The sequence below is a fragment of the Protopterus annectens genome, chromosome 7.part0 (assembly GCF_019279795.1).
Source record: "Protopterus annectens isolate FY-2018-M chromosome 7.part0, PAN1.0, whole genome shotgun sequence".
Lineage (NCBI taxonomy): Eukaryota > Metazoa > Chordata > Ceratodontiformes > Protopteridae > Protopterus > Protopterus annectens.
The window spans coordinates 979,416,340-979,443,566 of NC_056739.1; the positions used below are offsets into that span (position 1 = coordinate 979,416,340).

Below are 27,227 nucleotides of genomic sequence, written 5' to 3' on the forward strand. Positions count from 1 at the left end.
TGTAGGTGAATTTAAACCAAAGGATGAAGGGTTAATATTGGCAGCACAATATAGTGGACTACATACACATTGGTTTACAGAGTCCATTGAACATGTGGGAGAAACAGACAAATGTAGGATGTTAAGTTGTCAATCTCGCCTTCATTCTTGCTGGATGGGTTCGGAGCCGATCCTCGGCTCCGACTCGGCACTTGCTTTAGCTCGAGAACTCCTTTTACCAGCTCGAGGCAACCCTATATCCCATGATGCAAGGCGGAACTACCTCAGATCTCGTTTGCCGCTTAGCGAAAGAGGTCTCCTTTGCCAGCTGAGGTAAGTTTTTTCTTGTGAAATAAGAAAAAGATTAGTTAGGGGTTTATTTTTCCCTTTTAGTGTCAGTTTAGTCTGTAGTTAGTTACAGGCCCACCCTATTCCCTTGTTTTCAAACTTTTTATAATCTTTAATCTAAAGTTTTTAGTCAGGCCTAATTCCCCATTGGTTATTCCCTTCCTGTGTGTTTGTGTAAGGGATTAATTTGTGTGTTTGTTGGGATTGTTTGTGTTTCCATCCTCCTTGGATGTCAAAAGAAGGCAAGGTCTCAGGCTTCAAGAAGTGTGACCAGTGCTGTCAGAAAATGTCTCTGACAGACGGTCACACTTCTTGTGTTTATTGCCTGGGGCCTTTGCACCTGCAGGACTCCTGTGCTTTGTGTCATGCTTTTAGCCAGAGAGTCCTGCAGGAAAGGAGGAATAAGCTCATCCTCCGAGGCTTACTTAAGCCAGAAGGTTCTCCTCCTAAATTAGGGTCAGGAAAACCTCCTAAGCCACCGAAGGCTCAGGCTACAGTGTCCAAGCCTCCTCCGGTGGCTCCGGCTCCATCTGAGCCGACATCGGCTCCGGCTGGGGCCGATACATTTTCTGTTCAAGTAGTGGGTTCGGCGCCGACCGGCTCTGATACCCGGACTACTGTGGCCTTGTCGGCTCGGCTGGAGCCGACACTTTATCCAGCATCGGGCGAGATATCCTCGGCTCCATCTGGAGTTCAAGGGACTTCGGCTCCGATGGCTTCGACCCGTAAGAGATCTCGGTCCCCTTCTATACTGAGTATCCACTCGGCTCCGGGTCTCCTCTTTGTCGGAGCGGAGCCATCGGAGCCGATCTTGAGATCTTCCAGGCTGTCTGACCACGATTTAGAGAGGGTGGTATGCAGGCTGTTGAAGTCTCAGGCACTGGCCCAAATGCTCCATAGCCCGTCTCAACAGACTTGGCTATAGCCCCAATCCTTGAACTTCCTCCTCCGACTCCACACCGCAGTTCGGGCCGGAGCTTCTCGGGACAGCGACTGTTTCGATGCGGAGCCGATACATCCTTCGGCTCCGTCGTCCTCGGCTCCGATCTCCTCCTTGAGACCTTCCTTGGAGGGATCCGGTCGTCGGGTTTCCACTGTCGGCTCCGAGGGCTAGTGGCATCGGACCCTTGTCCGACCCGCTCTCCCTCTCGGGCTTCGCTTTGGTAAGCTCGGCGCCGACATCGCCTCGAGCCTTCTCTCTCTTTGGAGCCGGCCATTCCTGTTTCTTCGAGCGGGTGTGTTCCGGCCTCCCGGGGAGAGGAGCCTTTGAGGTGATGAGGAGTGTCCTGGCCTCTGAGCCTGGTCAACGGTCCATCCCTCTAGCTCCTCCCTCATCAGTGCCTGCAGGCGCCTCTTGCCAGCCTCTTGCTCTCAGGCCCAGGGATCCATGGCCCCAGGTTTCCCCACTGGGAATTTCCTCCTCTTCCGAGGTGTCTTCTGATCCTGCAGGGTAACCCCTCGGAAGAGGACGTGTAAGAGGAAACACACAGACTCCCTGAGTCTACTACATCTGATACCGACTTAGATGAGTCGGAGGGTTCCCACGGTCCCCTCTGAGGATGTCTCCTTTTCAGACATCCTTGAGCTCCTCAAACAGAGGGGAATTGGCCCTCCATTGACCCCTCCGAGGATGAGTCGTTATACCTGGAGGCTTTTGGATCCCGACCCTCCACCTCCTGGGTGTCTCCGCCTTCGACCCACTTATGCAGGTAGTGGCTCGAAGGCGTGGGCGCTCCAGATTCTGTGGAACCTGTCCCCAGAAGACCATCCAAATTCATTACGGCCCCTTCGGACAAACAGTTCCTTTCCAAGGGTGTCTCGGTGGATGCTATGGTGGTGGCGGCTGCCACTAAGAAGGAACTGGCGGATCCTTCAGTACCTGTCCATCCTCCTAATAAGGACTCTAGGACCATGGACAGGTATGGAAAGCGGATGTTTTCTTCAGCGACCTTTGCTATGCGTTCACTGAATTATCTTTGTCACTTCACCAGGCTTCAACGAGATGTTCTCAAGGAACTGGGAGAAGTAGTCCAGGATCCTTCTGCTGCTGGGGCTCAGGAAAAGATTGCCTCTCAGCTTACTATCCTGAATTCCATATCTAACTCCTCCATGCGGCTCATATCCTATGCGGCCGATGGAGCGAGCAGGGCCGCAGGCACAGGGGTTGCTCTTAGACGCCAAGCCTGGATGCGGCTTTGTAATTTTGCGGACCCCTTTAAGGCGTCCTTCACTAATACCCCCTTTGATGGTTCGGCTTTGTTCGGGCCTCAGGTGAAGGATACCTTGACCAGGTGTGAGCAGGACGGTAAGACTCTTTCTGCCGTTGGAGTCCAGTTTTCCACTCCTTCTAGACCATACCCCAAGGGTCAGTAGGGGGGGAAGATGTGGTTCCGTAAAGCCCAAGGAGCTACACCGGACACACGTGGTCAGTTTACCCCCAGAGGCAGAGGGTAACAATAATAGACGCCGCCCTAGAGGCAGGGGGTCCTCAGAACCAGGGCAACAGGGAGTCTCTTCCTGAGAAGCCCTTTCAGCATCCCTGAGGTGTTGCCCGACTGTCCACCCTTGGAGGCAGTCGGGAAGGATTTCGCTGTACCCAGTAGCCTGGCAATCCCTATCTCAAGGGATGTGGGTACAGTCGATCATATCCGAGGGTTACAAAATCCCCTTCGAAAGGTTTCCCGTACCTCTACAATCCCTTCCAGACATCTCACCCGGTCAAAGGGATTTGGCAGAACAGGAGGTTTCAAAGCTCCTAGAAAAAAGAGCCGTCCAGACTGTGCCAGCAGACCAGGTAGGATCCGGCGTCTACTCGAGATTCTTTTTGGTCCCCAAAAGGACGGGAGATTGGAGACCAATATTAGACCTGAGCAATCGGAACAGATTTGTCAAGAAGGCAAGATTCTGGATGGTCACGCTTCAGTCCATTCTGCCCTTTCTGGGCAAGGACAACTGGATGTGCTCTATAGACCTTCAGGATCGTACTATCACATAAAGATTCACAGACGCTCCAGAAGGTTTCTCCGCTTCGCTAGGGACCAGTCATTACCAATTCAGAGCCCTGCCCTTTGGCCTCACTTCAGCCCCCAGAGTGTTTACCAAATGCATGGCAGTGGTCACAGCTCATCTGAGACGTCGAGGATTCCAGGTGTTTCCCTATTTGGACGACTGGCTCCTCTCCGCCACCACCAAGTGTCAGCTTCTTCAGTCCAGAGACTACACTCTTCAGCTTTGCAGGAGTTTGGGAATTTCAGTAAATTTCGAAAAATCTTCTCTGCTGCCTTGCCAATCTATCACCTTTATAGGCGGAGAATTAAACACCGTCAAAATGTTAGCCAGACTAACAGATCAAAGAATTCTGGACATCCAAAAATTCGTTCGGCTTCTTTTGCAAAGCAACAAGATCAAAGCCAGATTTATACTGAAGGTTCTAGGTCTTATGGCTGCGGCCATTGTTCTTCTACCACTGGCTCGCTTCCACATGCGTCTTCTGCAGTGGATGCTATTCACGCAGTGGTCGTACCACAGTCTTCCGATGAGCACGAAGTCTTGGTAACAGAGTCGTGCCGAGCTCATCTGAACTGGTGGATATTTTCCCCTCTTCTTCATCAGGGCCGACCCTTTATACCCCCTCCTCCAGTTGCCACAGTCACTACGGATGCCTCTCTGATCGGGTGGGGGGGGGCATTATCAGGGCAGGATGGTCCACGGGACGTGGCAACCCATAGAATACCATTTGCACATAAATGTCCTGGAGATGAGAGCAGTGCTTTTAACGTTGCAAGCCCTCAACGACTTTCTTCCCACGGGGACTATTGCAGTACAGACGGACAACATGTCCGTAGTCTGGTACATCAACAAGCAGGGCGGGACCAGGTCCTATCCGTTATGTCGAGAAGCTCTCAGACTTTGGCAGTGGGCGATCTCTTCTCAGCGGTTTCTGATAGCAACGCACATCCCCGGCAGGTCCAAATTATTAGCGGACAGGCTGAGCAGATCCATTCTGATGCCTCACGAGTGGTCTCTCAATCAATCTGTAGTGGATCAGATTTTTCTGAAGTGGGGCACTCCTTGTTGCGATCTTTTTGCTACTCCTCAAAACAACAAGTGCCCCGATTTCTTCACTCTCTTTCCCCTTCCAGGCCAACCTCTGAGAGACTCTCTAACCCAGGATTGGCCCCGGGGACTTCTGTACGCTTTTCCTCCTTTTCCCTTGATTCCACAAGTCATTCAGAAAGCCACCGTTTTGAGAGCCAAGTTGATCCTCATTGCCCCATATTGGCCTCGACAAATTTGGTTTCCGTCTCTGCATCGTCACCTTCTGGTGCAGCCCTGGCATCTGGACCCAGTTCGGATCTCTTGATCCACCAATCGGGTCAGCAGCACCGGGCCATTCATTCTCTCAACCTCACTGCTTGGTTGCTCCACTTCCTACCCTAGCCAGGCTACCGATGATTTGGACTCAGTCAGAGACATTTTAGTCTCTTCCTTGAAGTCGTCCACTAGGACTGTTTATGCTAGCAAGTGGCGACGTTTTTCTATTTGGGCGAATTCCAGAAATATTGACCCCTTTACTGCTCCCGTACATTCGGTTTTAGATTTCCTGGCGGAGGTTTTTCATTCAGGATCCTCGCCATCTACAGTCAAAGTACAACTGGCTGCTATTTCTAAGTATCATGTTGGCCTGCATGACAATAACATCATGTCTCATAGGTTATGCAAGGCCTTTCTGAGAGGAGTTTTCCTCCTAAAACCACCTATAAAGCATCCTCCTCCACAATGGGATCTAAACTTAATGTTGGCATCCTTGATACTACCTCCTTGAACCGTCTGCTTCATGTTCTTTGAAGTTATTGACCTGGAAAACTATATTTTTACTGGCTGTCACTTCTGCAAGAAGGGTTTCCGAGATTCAAGCTCTCTGCATTCGTTCCCCTTATTTGGTTTTTCATAAGGACAGGGTATCATTAAGAACCAACCCTTCCTTTCTCCCCAAAGTCGTATCTCAAACCAACATTAACCAATCTATAGACCTACCAGTCTTTTTCCCAAACTATTCCGACAGAGCTGAACAGAAACTACATTTTTTGGATGTCCATCGTCAACTCAGGTACTATTTGCATAGAACTAAACAATTCAGAAAATCGGACCAATTATTTGTCTCCTATGCAGAAAACAGGATAGGTCTTCCAGTCTCTAAAGTGACCTTATCCAGATGGTTGACTTCCACTATTTCCTATGTGTACTCTCTCAGGGGCAAACAGCTATCTTCTAAGCCAAAAGCACACTCAACCAGGAGTCTATCCACTTCTGCAGCTTTTCAGGATAGACTACCCATTGATACCATTTGTGCAGCAGCTACTTGGGCTACGCCCCATACCTTTGTCTCTCATTACAAGTTGGACTTGGCCTCCAGAGATAGGGCCAGTTTTGGTTCCACAGTTCTCAAGAGTCTGTTCCATTGAGCCACCCGGGATAAAGGTGCTAGGGACGCGGTCCCATCCAGCAAGAATGAAGGCGAGATTGACAACTTAACATTTAGAAGTTATGTACCTACCATAACGTTCCATGTTAGTTGTCTTCTCTACTTCTTTCTGGCCCTCCCTCCTTCCCCCTGGCCTGGACAGATCTTGAAGAGTTCCTATTAGGTTGTCTCCTCCGGAGCCTTCATATGAGGACTTCTATTAGGAACTTGTGTTCCTAATTATGTTAGGATAGTCTTTAGCAGGGTAGATTAGCTACCAAACGAGATCTGAGGTAGTTCCGCCTTGCATCATGGGATATAGGGTTGCCTCGAGCTGGTAAAAGGAGTTCTCGAGCTAAAGCAAGTGCCGAATCGGAGCCGAGGATCGGCTCCGAACCCATCCAGCAAGAAAGAAGGCGAGAGAAGACAACTAACATGGAACGTTATGGTAGGTACATAACTTCTAATTTTATAAAATAGTAATGGAAGCAGTCGCACATTTTGCTGCTGGTTGTGATATACTAACGACAGAAGGACTGTATACTGAAAGGCATAATAATATGGCAAGACTGTTGCACTGGGGATTGTGCAAACATTATAATTTTGAAGTAGCTGAAAAACATTGGAAACATGAGCCACAAAGCATTATAGAAAATGAGGAAGTTTATATAACATGGGATCACCTGTTACCAACAGTTCAAAAATAGATACAAGAAAAACAGATATAGCAGTCCATGAAAAGTAGACAAAAGTAGCATTGATCATTGAAATTGCTACACCCAGTGACTACAGTGTATGTACAGAGAGAGACAAAGTCATAAAATACAAAGTTTGCAGGCAGGAGCAAGGGCAATGTGCGAGAAAGATACACAGACAGTTCCAATAGTAGTAGGAGCAATGGATCTTATAAAAACAAATCTACAATTTTTATTTTGATATGTTACCGATACATGTAATGCTGTATGAATTGCAGAAGGAATCAGTACTGGGCACATTGTGGGTGCTACGAAGAGTACTCATGGCCAACATCAAAGATTGAAACAATACTAATTTCATGAACTGTAGTCATACTTTGACTTAGGAATGAGGTCCATTCCTGTCATGGTATTAGAAACCCAAAAGTCTTGGGCAAATTGAAAAGTATTAAAGTGGATAAAGGAAGAGAATGAGAAATTTAATAAGTACAAATAATGCTGGAAGATGATGAGAATAAGCAAAAGAGAAAAGAAATATATAAATGAAGAAATTAAACATTTTTAAAAAATATTAACTTAGAAAATAAAAATTGATATAGAGAAAGCTAAAAGAATGTGGTATAATAATGGGAAGCAACACTATCATTATGCAAATCCATGGTAACATTTACCAGACAAAATGATTAAATCCATTAAATTAAAGAAAAATGGGTGTACCAAGATAATAGAGTGTCTGGATTTTCTTTGGAGTCTGGTAATAAATAAATTACCTGTGAAGGGGAATAAGCCATACAAAAAGAAAGTTGAAACAGTGCGTTGATTTTGTGGGAGGAAGAGATAACAGAGCATGTATTTTTGAAATGTAGAACAGTGATGAAAGACTGGAAAAAGTTGTGTTAAGATTTTTTGAGAATAATGATATTATATAAATATATAAACTAAGCTAATACTGTTATGACAAAAATATCACTATGAACAATTATAATGAAGAAAAATCCAACTTAGCCACGGCCAAGAAAGAGAGCACTTCTGAACTCGTAGACGCGGCAAACGAGATCTGGGGATTCTTACAAGGCACTACCTTGCCACGAGCCAAATGAGAGACTTCAAGCTTTGTAATCGGCTCCAAACCCATATGTAAGAATGAAGGTGAGCTAGGACTACAGAACATACATAATTTACATATTTACAAGCACATATAGACACATTTCTATTTTGTTAGTACTTATCATTTTCCTTTTAATGTCCTCAAGAACACGTGAGAAGGGTAGATGAGAATTTATTTTATGTAATACGGGTTATTTGAAATGAAAGATTGAATGAAATTTTAATTAGAAATGGATTTTGGCAGATAATTTGTCAAAAAATAGATTATGGTTGTAGAAGGATTGGGGTTAGTTATGAAAGAATAACAATGAGGACATTAAAAGGAAAATGATAAGTAGTAACAAAATAGAAATGTGTATATATGTGCTTGGAAATTATGTATGTTCTGTAGTGCTATCTCACCTTCATTCTTACATGTGGGTTTGGAGCTGATTACAAAGCTTGAAGTCTCTCATTTGGCTCGTGGCAAGGTAGTGCCTTGTAAGAATCCCCAGATCTCGTTTGCCGCGTCTATGAGTTCAGAAGTGCTCTCTTTCTTGGCCGTGGCTAAGTTGAATTTTTCTTCATTATTATTGTTCATAGTGATATTTTTGTCATAACAGTATTAGCTTAGTCTATATAGCTTAGTCGTAGTTATTATAGATAGGAATAGTAGTTTGTGTTTTCTATTTGTGAAGTTGTTATTGAGAACTTGTTGGCCGTTGCTTCCGCAGGCCTGTTTTGTTCCCTGAGTGGTATCCCTTTTTTGTGTGCTAGATTTTGCTATATTTACAAAGACATGCTGTAGGTGGATTGGACACTCTAAATTGGCCCTAGGCATGAGTGTGTGTGCCTTCTGTGGAAGATTAGGCTGGCAACTCGACACCGTAAAACTCCACTGCCAATCATGAGCAGACAGGTGATCCGCTGTGGTGACCCCTAAGAAGAAGAAGAAGAAGACTCTTCTTAGCACAGGCCCGTGTTTGGGTTAGGACCTATTCTAATATTGTATTTTTTTGGTAGCTTTTTTCTTTACTTAGCTTCTCCTCTGTTTACGGCTAGGTCCATTTAAGTTAGAGTACCTAGTCCTCTATTAACCTTTTGTGGTGTTGTTTCCTCAGCAGGGCTAGGCCCGTATAAGTTAGAGGACCTAGTCTTCTGTTGTTTTTTCTTGTGTGCAGTATTCTTGCTGGGCTAGGCCCGTTTAAGTTAGAGGACCATGTCCTCTCTTTCTGCCTTTCCCTCTTGTTTCTCTTTGTCTATTAAACATGTCTAAGGAGTCTAAGGATCATAAACCTTCGGGTTTTAAAAAGTGTCTCAAATGCTCTCAAAAAATGTCAATAACTGACAGACATAGTAATTGTTTTTACTGTCTCGGTGCCATACATCTTCAGGAAACATGTTCTTTCTGTCACTCTTTCAGTTCTCGAGTTCTCCAGGAAAGGAAGAACAAACTGATCCTGAAAGTTCTCCTTAAGCCTTCCTTTGAGGAGGATTTAGCCAGCTCTTCATCCTCACATTCCAGATCTCCTTCAAAAAAAAAAGAAGGTCAAGTCGGCCAAGAAACAATGTTAAGTTGTCAATCTCGCCTTCATTCTTGCTTGATGGGTTCGGAGCCGATCCCTCGGCTCCGACTCGGCACTTGCTAAGCTTGAGAGTCACTTTTACCAGCTCGAGGCAGCCCCATATCCCATGATGCAAGGCGGTAAGTACCCAGATCTCGTTTGCCGCTTCGCTTATGAGGTCCTCCTTTTACCAGCTCCTGGTAAGTGATTCACTATTTTGATATTTAAGCCCCTTTTTGCTAAAAAACCTTTGATTTTTAGTTTTAAGTTAATTATATAGAATTTCTGACAGAAAATCCCTGTCTCTTCTAATTTTTTTTAGTCAAACTTTACCCATCCCATCCCCTCCCTGTTAGGGTGTGTGTGTTTGTTTTTATAGTAATACCTTTTTGGTATTTTATTTAATTTAATTCTTGACTGGTGTGTGTGTGTGTGTGTGTGTGTGTTGTGAAGCACCATGTCAAAGGAGAGGGTCTCAGGTTTTAAGAAGTGTGACTCGTGCTGTCAGAAGATGTCTCTGACAGACGGTCACACTTCTTGCCTGTATTGCCTGGGGCCTCTTCACCTGCAGGACTCCTGTGCTATTTGTCATTCCTTCAGCCAGAGAGTCCTGCAGGAAAGACGTAACAAGCTGATACTTAGGGGCCTTCTTAAGCCGGAGGGCTCTCCGGCTAAGTCGGCTCCATCAAAATCAGCCAAATCTTCCAAGGCCCAGGCTTCTGTGTCTAAGCCTGCGGCCTCGGCCCGACTCGTTCTGAGTCGAGATCGCCGCTGGAGCCGATTCTGGCTTAACAGCCTTCGCACCGATGGCTATCGGTGCCGATTCTGCATTGACCACTTCGTGTCGGCTCCGATCGGTTCCGACCACCATGTGGCACAGGCATCGGTGTCGGCCGATCGGCTCCGACACCGTTACTTTGTGGCTGTATCGGCTCGCTGGAGCCGATGCATCAGGCTTCCTGTCGGCTCCGATAAGTCTCGGCTCCGACAGGATCTATAGTATCGGTTCGATGGCTCATTCCAGGAAGAGGTCGAGGTCTCCTTCCTTGGAGCCGATACTTTCGGCCCGGCTTCACCTCTCTTTCGAACGGAGCCATCGGAGCCGATCTTCAAGGTCATCCAGACTTTCAGACCATGACCTAGAGAGAGTGGTCAGCAGATTACTTAAGTCACAGATACTGGCCCAAATGTTACATAGTCCATCTCAACAGACGACTGTTGGTCCACACCCGTTACAGTTCCTCCTTCAACTCTACCCAGAGCTTGGAGTTGGAGTCTTCGGGAATGGTTACTGCTACGGCTGGAGGACAGATACCCCTTCTGTTCCTTCAGCCTCTACTGTATCTCCTCTTCGAGACCTTCCTTAGAGGGATTCGTGGTCGGGCTTCCATGGTCTCCTCCGAGGGGTGAGTGGCATCGGACCCTTGTCCGAGCCCTCTTCCCCTTGGAGCCTCGGCCTTGGTGAGCTCGGCTCCGACATCTGCCTCGGAGACTTCCCTTCGGTGGTCCCTGGAGTTCCTAGTTCTTCGGAACGGGTTCTCTCGGACCTGCCTGGGAGGGAGCATTCGAGGTGATGAAGAGTGTGCTGGCCACTGGTATCAGTCAGCAGTCTGTTCCCGTAGCTCCTCCCTCTATAGTGCCTGTTGACATCTCTGCCACTTCTCTTGCTGCAGGACCCAGAGATCCTCCGCCTCAGGTTTCCCCATTGGGAATTTCCCCCTCTTCCGAGGATTCTCCTGATGTTTCGGGAGATCCTCCTAGGAAGAGGACTTGTAAGAGGAAACATGTAGACTCCCGAGTCTGTCACTGGATACTGACTTTGATGAGTCAGAGGGATCCCCTAGATCCCCCTCTGAGGATGTCTCCTTCTCAGACATCCTAGAACTCCTTAAACAGAGGGGAAACTGGCCCACCAACAATCCCTCTGAGGATGAGTCAGTATACCTAGAGGCGTTTGGATCTCGGCCCTCCACCTCCTGGGTGTCTCCGCCTTTCGACCCCCTTATGCAGGTTATTGCCCGAAGGCGTGGGCAGCTCCTGACTCTGTAGAGCCAGTCCCTAGGAGGCCTTCAAAATTTATCACTGCCCAGTGACAAGCAATTCCTCACTAAGGGTGTCCCGCTGATGCCATGGTGGTGGCTGCGGCCACCAAGAAGGAACTTGCAGATCCTTCCGCCGTCCATCCTCCTAATAAGGACTCTAGGACCATGGATAGGTACGGTAAGCGGATGTTTTCCTCAGCGACCTTTGCTATGTGTTCGCTGAATTACCTATGTCACTTCACCAGACTCCAGAGGGATATCCTTAAGGAGCTGGGTGAAGTAGTACAGGATCCTACAGCTGCAGGAGCTCAAGAAAAGATTGCTTCGCAGCTAGGAACCCTTAATTCCATTGCAAACTCCTCCATGCGGCTAATATCTTATGCTGCTGATGGAGCGAGTAGAGCCGCAGGTACAGGTGTGGCTCTTAGACGCCAAGCCTGGATGCGGCTATGTGATTTTGCTGATCCCTTTAAGGCGTCCTTCACAAATTCTCCCTTTGATGGGTCAGCTTTGTTTGGCCCTCAGGTGAAGGAAACTTTGACCAGGTGCGAACAGGACGGCAAGACTCTTTCTGCTGTAGGAGTCCGTTTTCCACCCCTTCTAGACCTTATCCCAAAGGACAGAAAGGTGGGAAAATGTGGTTCCGTAAATCCCAAGGAGTCACGCCGGATTCACGTGGTCAGTTTACCCCTAGAGGCAGAGGGGTAACAACAACAGACGCCGCTCTAGAGGCAGAGGGGTCCAAAAAACCAGGGAAACAGAGAGCCTCTCTCTGACAAGCCCTTTCAGCATCCCTGAGATGTTGCCCGGCTGTCCCTCCTTGGAGGCAGTCGGGGGAAGATTATCACTGTACCCAGAAGCCTGGCATTCCCTCACTCAAGACAGATGGGTACAGTCGATCATATCCAAGGGTTACATAATTCCTTTCGAGGAAAGTCCTTCCCTCAAATTCCCTTCCAGATGTACCACCCGGTCTAAGGGAAATTGCAGAGTTAGAAGTCTCAAAACTACTGCAAAAAAGAGCCATTCAGCCAGTTACAATAGACCATTCAGAGCCCGGAATCTACTCAAGGTTCTTTTTGGTCCCCAAAAAGACGGGAGACTGGAGACCAATATTGGATCTCAGCAGACTCAACAAGTCTGTCAGGAAGACAAGATTCGAATGGTCACTCTTCAGTCAATTCTGCCCTTCTTACAGAAGGACAACTGGATGTGCTCAATAGATCTTCAGGATGCGTACTATCACATCAAAATTCACAGACGCTCCAGGAGATTTCTCCGCTTCGGCTGGGGTCCAGTCATTTCCAGTTCAGAGCCCTGCCCTTTGGTCTCACTACAGCCCCCAGAGTGTTCACCAAATGCATGGCAGTGGTCACGGCTCACCTGAGACGTCAAGGATTCCAGGTGTTTCCGTATCTCGACGACTGGCTCCTGTCAGCCACCACCAGGCATCAGCTTATACAAGCCAGGGATTACACAATAAACCTTTGTTCTCATTTGGGCATCTCGATCAACTTCGAAAAGTCATCCTTATCGCCCTGCCAGTCTATTACCTTCATAGGCAAACTTAAACACTGTTCGGATGTCAGCTACCCTTACAGATCAAAGAGTTTCAGACATTCAGAGTCATGTCAGGATCATTCTGGCCAACAAGAAAGTACAGGCCAGAATGGTTCTAAAGGTATTAGGTCTCATGGCTGCGGCCATTACTCTTCTTCCCCTGGCTCGTTTCTACATGCGCCTTCTTCAGTGGATGCTGTTCACACAATGGTCATACCAACAACTTCCAATGCGTCACCAGATTCTGGTGACACAGACATGCAAAGAGCATCTTGCTTGGTGGATCACATCTCCTCAGGTTCACCAGGGCAGGTACTTTGTACCCCCATCCCCGATAGCCACTGTCACCACGGATGCCTCCCTGATCGGGTGGGGGGGTCATTATCAGGGCAGGATGGTTCATGGGACGTGGCAGCCGTTCGAGTACCATCTGCACATAAATGTCCTGGAGATGAGAGCAGTGCTTTTAACGTTGCAAGCCCTCAACGACTTTCTTCCCGTAGGGACAATTGCAGTCCACACAGACAACATGTCTGTAGTTTGGTATATCAACAAACAGGGCGGAACCAAGTCCTACCCCTTGTGTCGAGAAGCTCAGACTATGGCAATGGGCGATCTCCTCTCATCGGTTTCTGGTAGCAACGCATATCCCTGGGAAAACCAACACTGTAGCGGACAGATTGAGCAGAGCTATTCTCATGCCTCACGAGTGGTCTCTCAAGCAATCTATAGCGGAAGAGATTTTTCTGGAATGGGGTCGTCCATGTTGCGATCTTTTTGCTACTCCCCAAAACAGCAAATGTCCAGACTTCTTCTGCCTCTTCTCTCTATCAGGCCATCCCCCCAGAGACGCTCTGACCCAGGATTGGCCCCAGGGACTTCTTTATGCCTTCTCTCCATTTCCTCTGATCCCTCAGGTTATCCAGAAAGCTACCGTTTTGAGAGCCAAATTGATTCTCATTGCCCCTTACTGGCCTCGACAAGTTTGGTTCCCGTTCCTCCATCATCACCTTTTGGTGCAGCCGTGGCATCTGGACCCAGTGCCAGATCTTCTGATTCACCAATCGGGTCAGCTGCACCGGTCAATCCCTTCTCTCAACCTCACAGCATGGTTGCTCCACTTCCTTCCTTAGCCAGGCTTCCTTTGATCTCTAACCCAGTTAGAGACATCATTGTAGCTTCGCTAAAATCCTCTACCAGGAGGATTTATACAAGCAAATGGAAACGTTTCTCTTATTGGGCTAAGGCCAAGAATATTGATCCTTTTACTGCCCCTGTTCAGGCAGTCCTGGACTTCTTAGCAGAGATTTTTCATGCAGGCTCCTCTTCTTCCACAGTCAGAGTTCAATTGGCTGCTATTTCCAATTTTCATGTCGGGATAGCAGATCATAATATTATGTCCCATAGGCTCTGCAGGGCCTTCTTGAAAGGAATTTTCCTACTAAAGCCTCCAATCAGGAATCCTCCTCCTCAGTGGGATCTAAATTTAGTGCTGACATCCTTGATTCTTCCCCTTCGAGCCAGCTGCTTCTTGTTCCCTGAAATATCTTTCTTGGAAAACTTTATTCCTAGTGGCTATTACATCGGCCAGGAGGGTGTCTGAACTTCATGCTCTTCGGTTCGACCCCCTATTTGGTTTTTCACAAAGACAGAGTATCTTTGAGAACTAACCCAACCTTTTTGCCTAAGGTCGCTTCAAAGAACAATTTGAATCAATCCATTGATCTCCTGTATTTTTCCTAACTATTCAGATAGAGCTGAACAAAAGCTACATTATCTTGATGTCCACCGTCAACTTCGATATTATTTGGACAGAACAAAAAATTTTAGAAAATCTGATCAACTTTTTGTTTCCTATGCGGATAATAAAAAGGCCTTCCTGTTTCTAAAGTGACTTTGTCTAGATGGCTTTCTTCGGTCATCTCTGAAATTTATCTGCTCAGGGGAAAACAGCTGTGCTCAAAACCTAAAGCACATTCAACTAGGAGCTTAGCTACTTCTACAGCTTTTCAAGCTAGACTTCCTTTAGACACTATTTGTGCAGCGCCACTTGGGCCTCTCCTCACACTTTTGTTTCCCATTACAAATTGGACTTGGCCTCCAGGGACAGAGCCAGTTTTGGCTCTACAGTCCTCAAGAGTTTGTTCCATTGAGCCACCCAGGATAGAGGTGCTAGGACGGTCCCATCAAGCAAGAATGAAGGCGAGAGTGACAACTTAACATTAAGAAGTTATGTACCTACCATAACGTTCCATGTTAGTTGTCTTCTCGCCTTCTTTCTTGCGACCCTCCTTCCTTCCCCCGGCCTGGACAGACCTTGTTATAAGAAACTGTTATGCTGAAGACCATTCAGACCTGGTCCTTCTTCCATCTGTAAGTTTTCTTTCTTCCTTTGGGAAGTATGTTATGCTTGGTGCTATTGCCCTTTGTCATCAAACGAGATCTGGGTACTTACCGCCTTGCATCATGGGATATGGGGCTGCCTCGAGCTGGTAAAAGTGACTCTCGAGCTTAGCAAGTGCCGAGTCGGAGCCGAGGGATCGGCTCCGAACCCATCAAGCAAGAAAGAAGGCGAGAGAAGACAACTAACATGGAACGTTATGGTAGGTACATAACTTCTTATTCTCCCACACTGACTATTTTATCTGGACCTCCTCAGAAATTCTCAAAATTGGACAAACTTTCTACCTCTTCGGCTCCACTGTCCTCAGAGCCAGTCATGGTTATAGATATCGACACTCCAGTGTCGGCCCCAAGTTTTTCAGAGCAGACTGCTGAACATTTACCTCGGAGCTGGTCTAGAGAGTTATTGCCGTTCTCCCCAACTCTCAGATCTCCCATTTTGCAGAGATCTAGGTCACCTACCTTACCTTCCAGATCCTGCAAGAGTCTTTCTGAAGAGGATGTAGAGAGAGTAGTGCTTAGACTCTTAAAGTCGTCGGCGCTAGCTAAATCTGAAGTAGGGACTTCATTTGTCAGCAACCTGTGGGTCTTGGATCCGATATCGGATCCGAGCCGGCAACTTGTTTCATAGCTAATGGATCCGAGCTCCTAGCTCCTCCCCTCACCCATAATCCCCTGCCAACCCTCCATGACCTCAGATCTAGTTTGCCGCGCTTGTGGATGGCTGGATTCCTTTGTGCTCTAGCGAAATCGTCAGTTAAGTCTGTTTTTTTAGTCAACTTTTCTCAACTTTAAATTTAAAAAAGTGTGTAAGAGTCAGGTTCCCTGTAATATTTATTTTCTTACATAGTTTTCCCTCCCTTCGCTGGTCGTTAGTGAGTGTGTGTGTGTGTGTTGTGTTTTTGGGGCCTGTGTGTTTGTGTAGCACTCCTTTTTCTTTAAAGTATGGCTGAGGCCCCAAAAGCCATTTTTTCTAAATGTACCGAGTGTGGCCATAAGCTCTCACCGGCTGATGGCCACACTCGGTGCGTTCGGTGCCTTGGGGTTGAACACCTCACCTCAGGCTGTACCATTTGTGCAGCGTTCAACCCCAAGGCACTGAAAGAGCGGAGGTCGAAGCTGGTCCTGGCGGGACTTTTGTCCCCGGACTCGGCTCCGGCCTCCGCTGCTCCCGTGGCTCTACCACAGGCTGTGGTCATTGCCACTCCTGCCCCCGTCCTTCGGCCGGGACTCAAACTCCCGCTAAAGCGCTGGAGGACAGGGAGGCTAGGAGGGAGAAACGGAGGGAGAAGCACCACAAACGGCAGGCCGAGGCCTCCGCTTCGGCCCCGTCAGCTAAGCAGGCTTCTCCCTCCACTGCTTGTAGGTCTCCTCCTCCTCTGCTCCGATCTCCTTGCTTCTCCCCAGGGCCCGAGGAGGAGGAGGCTCGATCTCCATCAAGGTCATCGAGGCGGCATTCCAGGCCTGCCTCGGTGGTCTCGTCGAGATCAACTTTCAGCATGTCAGATGCAGACTTGGACCGGATGATGTGAAGATTCATCCAGGCCCAGCTGCAGATGGGAGTGCTCTTGCCCCCCCCCCCTCGGGGGGGGAGCTCGACACCCTTTTTCGCTCCAATTGCTCCTTCTTCGACCCGCTACCCGGGTTCGGAGCCTTCGGAGCCCAGCAGCGTTGGAGCCGGGGGTGGGTCGGCGCCGACAGTACTTGGTACTTCGGATCAGACCCTGCCCTTGAGTCTGTCGGATCCGACCTCTCGGAGCCGTGGCCCGAGCTTCGGATCCGAGGGATTCAGTGTGCCTTAGGCTCCGTCCAGGTCGGAGCGCACTAGTCCTTCGGATCCGATGGTCTCGGCGCCGGCTCCGATCCCTTCATCGGATCCAAGTGGGAGCTGGCTCTCGGAGCCCAGGGAGAGCAGTTCCCCCTCGGCCTTCGATGTAGTGGAGAGGGCTCTGTCGAGAGCATCCGGACCCCCGGCCCTTGTCTCGGCTGCACCCTGCACTCCCTCTCTGCTGGGCCAGGCTTCCATCACCCGGCCTCAGGGACAGCCTGCTTCAATGTCCCAGGTTGTTCCATTGGAACAGGATGTTGCTGGCGAGACCTCCTCGGACAGCCCCCCCGAGGAAGTGCCCCGCAAGCACAAGTGCAAGAGGAGGCACGTGGACTCCCCTGAGTCCTTAACTGAGGACACGGACTTGGATGAAGGGGAAGGCTCCCCAAGATCACCCCCTGAGGATGTCTCCTTTGGAGACATCATGGAGATGCTGAGGATCAGAGGTGGGTGGTCTGCCCCCAAGGCTTCCTCCGACGAGTCCGTGTTTCTGGAGGCATTCGAAGCAGGCCCGTCTACCTCTTGGGTGTCCCCTCCGTCCGACCCCTTGGTGGACCTTATTACCACCAGGGCGTGGAAGGACCTGGACACCATGGAGCCAATCCCCAAATGCCCGGACAGGATACTAAGCCCCCCCACAGACCGGTCACACTGGAGCAAGGGTCCCCCCGTAGATGCCATGTTGACGGCGGCAGCCACGAAGAGGGAACTTGCTCAGGAGAGCCCCTCAGTCCATCCACCGAGCAAGGAGTCCCGCTTGATGGACCGCTTAGGGAAGCAAGTTTTTAGTTCAGCGACCTTTTCGGTAAGGTCTCTGAACTATATGGCACATGTCATCAGGATGCAGCGGGATCTTATCAAAGAATACGCTGCCTCCCCCCCTGAGTCCATGTCGGCGGAGGACAAACAATTGTACTCCACCAGAATGGCCACTCTGAGATCCATTTCAAATACCTCTATGCGGCTGTTGTCCCATGCCAACGAGGGAGCCGCTAGAGCTAGCGGAGCGGGCCTAGTCATGAGATGTCAGGCCTGGCTCCGTCATTGTGACTTTGTGGAGCCCTTTAAAGCATCCTTTGCGAATGTCCCTTTCGATGGTTCTGCCCTGTTTGGCAAAATGGTTCGCGAGACACTTGTCCAGAGCGAGAAGGATGGGAAGACGTTGTCTGCCATCGAAGTTCGCTTCTCTGCTCCCCAGTGGTCCTTTTCGAAGAACCAAAAGGGTCAGAAGAAGATGTGGTTCCGGAAATCGCAACATTCCCAACCCGCTCCGGACAGCCAGTCCTTCCGTGGCAGAGGAGGACAGGGAGGACGCCGCCACAGGAGCAGAGGGGCTCCGAGGAACTTTGGGTCCAGAGAACCTTTCTCTGACCGGCCCACGCAGCAGCCCTGAAGGGTTGCCCGACTGCTCCACTCTGGAGGCAGTCGGGGGGCGCTTCTCAGAGCACCTAGCGGCAAGGGAGTCCATCACGACAGACCGCTGGGTGCTTCGAATTATATCCAGAGGATACAAAATCCCATTACTTCATGTCCCCAAATTCAAGAACCTCCCCGATGTACCACCCGATCAGAGGGAGGCTGCAGCCGCAGAGTTTCAGCAGCTGCTAAGAAAAAGAACCATCCAGCCCGTCCCCCAAGACCAGCTCGGATTAGGGTTCTACTCCAGGTTCTTTTTGGTGCCAAAAAAGACGGGGGACTTGAGACCGATTCTAGACCTGTCCTGTTTGAACCTGTCAGTAACCAAGGAAAAATTCCGAATGGTCACTCTTCAATCTATTCTTCCCCTTCTAAGGGAGAACGATTGGATGTGCTCTATAGACCTCAAGGATGCGTACTACCACATTCTAATGGACAGACGATCCAGGAGGTTCCTCCGCTTCCGGCTGGGAGCCAGTCACTACCAGTTCAGGGTCCTTCCCTTCGGCCTCACCACAGCCCCCAGGGTGTTCACCAAGTTATTAGCAGTGATTGCGGCCCACCTGAGACTCCAGGGAATACAGGTCTTTCCGTACCTGGACGACTGGCTCCTGACCGCCCCAACAAGGCATCTACTTTGCTCAGCCAGAGATTTCTTTCTCCGCCAAGCCCCCCAGTTAGGCATCACCATCAAGTGCCGACAAATCCTTTCTGGCCCCGACACAAGTCATAGAATTCATAGGAGCCAGAATAGACACCATAGATCTACGAGCCTTCCTGACATCGGAACGACTACGGAATTTGCAACTTCATGTGTGGGCCATCCTCCAGTCAGAGACCCCACCGGCGGAATTGGTCCTGAGGGCGCTGGGCTCCATGGCGGCAGCGATAACGCTCCTTCCATGCGCCCGTCTGAACATGCGGGTACTGCAGTGGACCCTTCTAGTACAATGGTCCTTTCTGTCTTTTCCTCTCCATCACCCCATTGCTATCAGCAAGGCTTGCAGGAGGGCTCTATTATGGTGGCTCCATGCTCCGAACCTCCATACGGGCCAACCCTTCTGCACCTTTCGCCACGGTGACCACGGACGCCTCCCGCCTCAGGTGGGAGGGGCATTATTCAGGCAGGACCGTCCAAGGCACGTGGAACGATACAGAGACCTCCCTGCATATCAACATTCTGGAGATGAGAGCGGTGCTGTACGCGTTGCAAGCACTTCAGAATCTCCTCCCCGTAGGAACGATTGCAATTCAGTCAGACAACATGTCGGTTGTCTGGTACATCAACAAACAGGGGGGAACCAGGTCTTACCCTCTATGCCGCGAAGCCATGAGAGTGTGGGAATGGGCAATTTCCACCAACCGCTTTCTGATTACAACGCACATTCCGGGGTGGGCCAACATCCTAGCGGACAAACTCAGCCGCACCCTTCTTACCCCGTACGAGTGGTCTCTCAACCCACTAGTAGCGAAGCAGATATTCGCAATATGGGGGCAACCCTGCTGCGATCTTTTTGCCTCTCCCTCAAACACCAAATGCGGCAATTTCTTCACTCTGATTCCCCCTCCAGGGGAAACCCTAAGAGACGCTCTGGTGCATGCTTGGCCACCCGGTCTACTTTATGCCTATCCTCCTCTACCCCTGATGCTGCAGCTCTTACAGAAAGCCTCGCGGTTGGGGAGCAGGAGGATCCTCATTGCCCGATTCTGGCCTCGGCAAATTTGGTTCCCTTACCTGTGGTCTCACCTAGTGAATCCCCCTTGGATTCTGGATCCCAGTTCGGATCTAATCTCCCATCCGTCGGACTTACCGACCCCAAATCTGGACAATCTGAAGCTGACGGCTTGGTTGCTCCAGTTCCACTCCTAGTTAGGACTCCCGGTATCTCTTCACCAGTCAAAGCCATCCTTGTGGCAGCGCATAAGCCCTCCACCAGGAAAGTGTACCGCAGTAAATGGAAACGTTTCTCCGTCTGGGTGGAGCATCATAATCTAGATCCCTTTACGGCTCCTCTTCCATCCATATTAGACTTCCTAACCGAACTTTTTCAGGAAGGCGCTAGTTGCTCAACTGTCAAAGTGCAATTGGTTGCCATCTCCCATTACCATGTGGGACATGACACAGGGCCCTTGATGTCGACCAGATTGTGTAAAACCTTTCTCAAGGGCACCTTTTTGCTTAGACCCCCTATAAAAGAAGCCATACCACCTTGGGATCTTTCACTAGTTCTTCAAGCCCTGACTGCTCCACCTTTTGAACCTGCTACTTCAGTAGATCTCAAATACTTGTCCTGGAAAACAGCATTCCTTGTAGCCATTACTTCAGCGAAAAGAGTTTCGGAGCTTCAAGCTCTTTCTGTGAAACCTCCTTATTCGATCTTTCATCCGGACAGAGTGTACCTCAGGACCAATCCCTCCTTCCTTTCCAAAATAGCATCAGAAACCAATATAAATCAATCCATAAATTTACCGGTCTTCTTTTCTAAATATCAGAATAAAGGAGAGTACAAGCTGCACTCATTAGATGTTCATAGGCAGCTGCATTTTTATACTCATAGAACAGCTGGTCACAGGCAATCCGACCAGCTGTTCATTTCCTTTGCCAAATTTAATTTGGGGAAAGCAGTATCAAAAATCTCTCTGTCACGCTGGATTTCCCAATGTATCCTGTTAGCGTACCAAGCATCTGGGAGACCCGCACCTGAAGGAGTTCGCGCACATTCGACTCGTTCCATCTCTACTTCTGCGGCCTTCAAATCTAGAGTTCCATTGGATGATATTTGTTCGGCAGCCACTTGGGCCTTATCTCATACCTTTATTAACCACTACAAACTGGACCTGATTTCTAGAGGGAGAGCATCCTTTGGCTCTGCGGTGCTCTGCAATATCCTTCCATGATGGCCACCCAAGATTCAGGTAGCTGGGGACTCTGTCCCACAGGTTGCTGACAAATGAAGTCCCTACTTCAGATTAAGAAGTTATGTACTCACCATAACGTTCCATCTGAGTAGGTAGCTTCATTTGTCTGCAACCATCCCCCCCCCCTCTCCTTCCCCCTGGCCTTCAGTGGATCTATGTGAGTTGGAATACCCTTTTTGGGTACATATTGAGGGGCAAACTTGATCTGAGGTCACGGAGGGTTGGCAGGGGATTATGGGTGAGGGAGGAGCTAGGAGCTCGGATCCATTAGCTATGAAACAAGTTGCCGGCTCGGATCCGATATCTGATCCAAGACCCACTCAGATGGAACGTTATGGTGAGTACATAACTTCTTATTTGTTGCCGGCTCTGACCCAATCGGTTCCGGAGCTGTCTAAGCCATACTCCCTTTTGCCATTCTTCCTCCAAGCCATGTTGGTCCTTTGGAGCCAGAGCTATTGGTGCCACTTGTTGTGGAAACCTCGGTTCCAGCACCTCTCATGTCTGTATCAGAGCCGAGTTCCACTCCGACACCTTCGGCGTCGTCCTTGGTGTCTGGGACCTGAAGCTCACCAGTCGGCCCTGACAGGGACGCTTGGAGCCGGGCGTCTTTGGTTCCGAGCCTACCTCTTGGTGCATCGGCTAGGCTGAGTTCGGATCCTATATCTGTCTCGGAGCCAATCGCTTTGGAGCTGAGGGCTACTTCTGTTTCCTCGGAACAGGGACTGTTCTCAGAGCCAGAGAGATCTGCATTCGAGATGATGAGGAGCATGCTGTCTAGGTCTTCAGCTCCGCACAAGGTACTGATGCGCTTCCCCCTCAAGCTCCGACCTCTGTCGCAGCACCATCTCTCTCTCTTGGCAGCAGAGACCCGCAGCCTTAGGAGCCCCTGTTGGGTGGCCCCAGTCTTCCTAGACCTCCCCAGTATACCCTTCTGAGGAGACCCCTCGGAAGTAAACTTGCAAGAGGAAACATGTAGACTCCCCTGATGAGTCCATCACCTCTGACGCTGACCTCGAGGAGTCAGAAGGGCCCCTAGGTTGTCCTCTGATGATATCTCCTTTGTAGATATCTTAGAGATCCTGAAACAGAGAGGTGGCTGGCCCACTGTTGCCCCTTCTGATGAGGAGTCAGTGTACCTGGTCTCAACCTTCAGCCTCTTGGGTGTCTCCACCTTTCAATGAGCTCTTGGAGCTAGTTAGTCGAAAGGTGTGGGAAACTCCTGATGCCGTGGAACCAGTCCCCAGAAGGCCCAATAAATTTCTTTCAACCCCCCAAAGAGAAAGACTTTCTGACTAAAGGTGTGCCTGTAGATGCCATGGTGGTGGCGGCAGCCACAAAGAAGAAACTAGCGGAGACTTCTTCATCTGTCCATCCACTGATCAAGGAGTCTCGAACGATGGATAGATACGGGAAGCATATCTTCTCTTCAGCGGCATTTACACTTAGTTTGCTGAATTACCTCACCCATTTTACTAGGCTTCAAAAAGATCTCCGAAAGGAGCTTGGAGATAGTCTCCAAGGTACATTAGCTGAAGGAGTCCCTGAGAAGGTTACTGCTCAGTTGTCCACCTTAAACTCCATTGTTAACTCCTCCATGAGGGTGATATCTTATGCAGCAGGTGGAGCGAGTAGGGCAGCGGGTTTAGGAGTTTCCCTTAGGAGACACTCCTGGATGCATTTATGTAACTTTGCGGAGCCCTTCAAATCTACTTTTACCAACGCCCCCTTTGATGGTTCCTCTCTGTTTGGACTAAAGGTAAAAGATACACTCAACAAATGCGAGTAGGAAGGAAAAACTCTCTCTCTGCCATGGGAGTATGTTTTTCTGTCCCTTCTAGACCATACCCTAAATGTCAGAGAGGTGGGAAAATGTGGTTCAAGAAATCTCAGAGATTTTTCCCAGACGCACAGGGTGATCCCTCCTTCAGAGGCAGAGGAGGAGGAAGTAATAGTAGATGTCGCCCTAGAGGCACGGGGGGCCCACAAAACCAGGGTGGCCACGATTCCTTTCGTGGACGCCCCTATCAGCGCTCTTGAAGTGGGGCCCAACTGTGCTTCTCTGGAGCCAGTCGGGGGTCGCTTATCTTTGTATCCAGAAGCCTGGCATGACATCATCCAAGACAAGTGGGTACAAAGAATAATTACCAGAGGATTCTCCATACCCTTCTCTTTCCCACCCCATACCACCAAAAAAATCCCAGATGTTCCACCCAATCACAGGGATCAAGCAACCATAGAAGTTCAAATGTTGCTTCAAAAGAGTCATCCAAACATTCCCCGTACACCAGATAGGATTCAGAACTTACTCCAGATTCTTTTAGTGCCAAAACGAACAGGGGACTGGAGGCCCATTTTGGACCTCAGCAAATTAAACGAATCAGTGAAGAAGTCCAAGTTCCGAATGGTAACACTGCAGTCTATTCTCCCTCTGTTAGGGAAAGACAATTGGACGTTCTCCATAGACCTCCAAGATGCGTACTACTACATAAAAATGGACAGAGCATCAAGGAGTCATTTACACTTCCGGCTAGGAGCCAGCCATTACAAATTTTGTGCTCTGCCCTTTGGTCTCGCCACAGCCCCCAGGGTGTTCACCAAATGCATGGTGGTAGTGACAGCTCACTTGAGATGTCTTGGATTCCAAGTGTTTCCGTACCTGGACGACTGGCTCCTGACCACCCCGACCAGGCACCTACTTCTGCAAGCCAGGGATTCAACCATCCAGTTTTGCATTCAGCCAGGGATTACGATAAATTGGGAAAAGTCTGCCTTGTCACCCTCTCAGTATGTGACTTTTATAGGCACAGAAATAGACACAGTCGCTATGATGGCTCGTCTTCCTGCAGACAGAATGCAAAATCTGAGACAACAGATATACATACAGTCTACTTCCTCAAAAAAGAGTCAAAGCCAAGACAGTGCTGAAACTTTTAGGAAGCATGGCCTCTACTATAACTCTAGTTCCACTAGCCAGACTACATATGAGAATCCTTCAATGACTTCTCTTTTCCCAGTGATCTCTTCAACAACTGCCCCTGTCTCATCCTATTCTGATAACTGAATCTTGCAAAAAGGACCTTCGTTGTTGGATTCAGCCTGATCGACTAATGATAGGAACACCTTTCATTCCTTGCCAACCCATTGCTACTGTGACCAAGGATGCCTCCCAGATAGGGGGGGGGGCATTATCTAGGCAAGACTGTCCAAGACACATGGCAAGATCATGAGGCTCACTTGCATATCAGTGTCCTAGAGATGAGAGCAGTGCTACTAGCATTGCAAGTACTTCACGACTTTCTTCCTCTAAGGACGATAGCAATCCAGTCATACAATATGTTAGTGGTATGGTATATAAACAAACAAGGAGGAACCAGATCCTACCCCCTATGTCAAGAGGCTATTCATGTTTGGCAGTGGGCAATTTCTTCCCAACGCTTTCTAGTTGCAATGCATATCCCAGGAACAACCAATGTGATAGCCAACAAGCTCAGCAGGGCAATCTTGATGCCTCACGAGTGGTCTCTGAATCAGAAAGTCGCAGAACAGATTTTTCGCAAATGGGGACAGTCTTGTTGCGATCTGTTTGCCCATCCAATCAATGCCAAATGCAGCAGCTCTTTCTCCCTTATCCCCCCCTCCCCCCGGGAGGGGAATCACCGAGAGACGCACTTGTTCACAATTGGCCCCCGGGACTTCTTTATGTATTCCCGCCCTTTCCGCTGATATCGAAAGTGATCCAGAAAGCAAAGACCTTGGGAAGCAGAATGATTCTTATCACTCCTTACTGGCCTTGTCAGATTTGGTTCCCCTTTCTCGGGCCTCACCTTCTGGACGATCCATGGACTCTGGACCCAGTATCAGACCTTCTGACACACATGTCAGGCACCTTCCACACCTGCCTCCACACCCTCAACTTGACAGCGTGGCTGCTCCACTTCCATCCCTTGTCAGGCTTCATGATTTCTCACCTGCAGTTACTCATATCCTCATGTCTTCCCACAAGCCTTCTACAAGAAAATTATGCGCTAGCAAATGGAAAAGATTTTCAATCTGGGCAAAAGATAGAAACATAGATCCTTACACAGCTTCCATTCCTTTGGTGTTAGAATTCCTAACTGAACTTTTTCATCAAGGATCAGCTGCTGCTACAGTCAAAGTTCAATTGACAGCGATCTCCAATTTTCATTTGAGACAACATGAACCTAATCTTATGGCTCACAGATTGTGTAAATCTTTCCTAAAAGGCACTACTTTGCTGAGACTTCCCTTTCTGGAACCTATATCTCCTTGGGATCTAAATTTCATTCTGTCCAAACTTACTTACCCACCTTTTGAACCCGCACATACTTGTGAATTGAAGTTCCTTTCATGGAAGACCATTTTTCTAGTAGCTGTTACATCCGCCAAAAGAGTGTCAGAGTTCCAAGCACTGTCAGTCAAACCTCCTTATTTGATCTTTCATAGAGACAGTTTCCCTTCGTACAAATCTGTCCTTCATCCCCAAGGTTTGCTCTCAATCTAATTTGAATCAAACTATCAAACTGCCAGTCTTTTTTCCTAATCATTCAAACAGTGCAGAATATAAGTTTCATCAACTTGATATTCACAGACAGTTAAGATTCTATCTACATAGAACCAAGGAGCTTAGAAGATCAGACCAGTTGTTTGTATCTTTTTCTGAGACAAGAAAAGGTATGCTAATGTCTAAGATTACATTATCAAATTGAATCTCAAATTGTATTTCATTTATTTACTCTTCCAATGGCAAGGAACTCCCATTTAAAATTAAAGCTCATTCTACCAGATCTGTATCCACATCTGCTGCTTTTCAAGCCAGAGTCCCAGTTGACAATATATGTGCAGCAGCAACTTGGGCTACCCCTCATACTTTTATTACTCCTTACAAATTGGATTTAGCCTCTAGGGGTAGAGCCTGCTTTGGTTCCATGGTTCTTAGGAGCATATTCCCATGAGCCACCCGAGAAAAAGGTGCTAGGGACGCTGTCCCATATGTAAGAATGAAGGCGAGATAGGACTACAGAACATAAAAAAGTTATGTACTCACCATAACGTTCCATGTTTGTAGTCCATCTTGCCCTTCATTCTTACAAACCCACCCACCTACTCCGTCCATGTATCATTGGAGGATCTGGAGACAAGATAGTATTTATCTTCTGTAGGGTGGAGACCTTTTATCTTTGTTGTTCCTTGTGGAAATACTTTCTATCACTTTTTTAGACAGCAGCAAACAATATCTAGGGATTCTTACTAGTGCACTGTGGGATACCTACCTTGCCACGAGTTAACTGAAACACTTCGAGCTTTGTAATCGGCCAAGTCGGAGCCGAGGATCGGCTCAGAACCCATATGTAAGAATGAAGGGCAAGATGGACTACAAACATGGAACTTTATAGTGAGTACATAACTTCTTTTTTATGTGGTGTTAAATAAAGAACCCATACTCTTTTTGATAGGTGCCGCAATATCGTTTATGTCCTCCTGATCTACCCCTAACTCAAGCAGATGGGACCTTGGTTTAACATCTCATCCAAAGGATAACACACCCAAGAGTGTAGCACCCCCTTATGTTGCACTGTCAGCAATCCATCTATCCGGTGTGAGAATGGAACCCACAGCCTTTTAACTTCTCCTTGAAAGTGATGCTGATTTAAAATAGTATTGTCAGGAAAATGTTTCCTTTGATGTTTTTCTTTTTATTAACAGCACAGAACTTTGTAAAACTAGCTAAAATGTTATTAGTAAATTTGATTTTGTTACTTTTCCAGGTGTTTGAATCTGATGAAAATTCTGGAATGATTATATTAACTGTGGTTGAATCTGGGCATTTCCTTATTTCTCAGGGACCAGTCCTTTTGGTAAGTTATAGTGTTTATATTTTTGATTACAGTTATTACACTT

The 27,227-nt window shown here is 48.3% G+C and overlaps 1 protein-coding gene across 2 annotated transcripts in view; it reads left to right on the plus strand.

The window, feature by feature from the left end:
* Positions 1-27,227, plus strand: part of REC114 (REC114 meiotic recombination protein) — a 1,356,532-nt gene that overhangs the window by 84,825 nt on the left and 1,244,480 nt on the right. For both annotated transcript variants that reach the window (XM_044077559.1, XM_044077560.1), the window contains exon 2: positions 27,095-27,184. In XM_044077559.1, the coding sequence (XP_043933494.1) occupies positions 27,095-27,184 (90 nt within the window). The remainder of the gene's footprint in view (positions 1-27,094; positions 27,185-27,227) is intronic.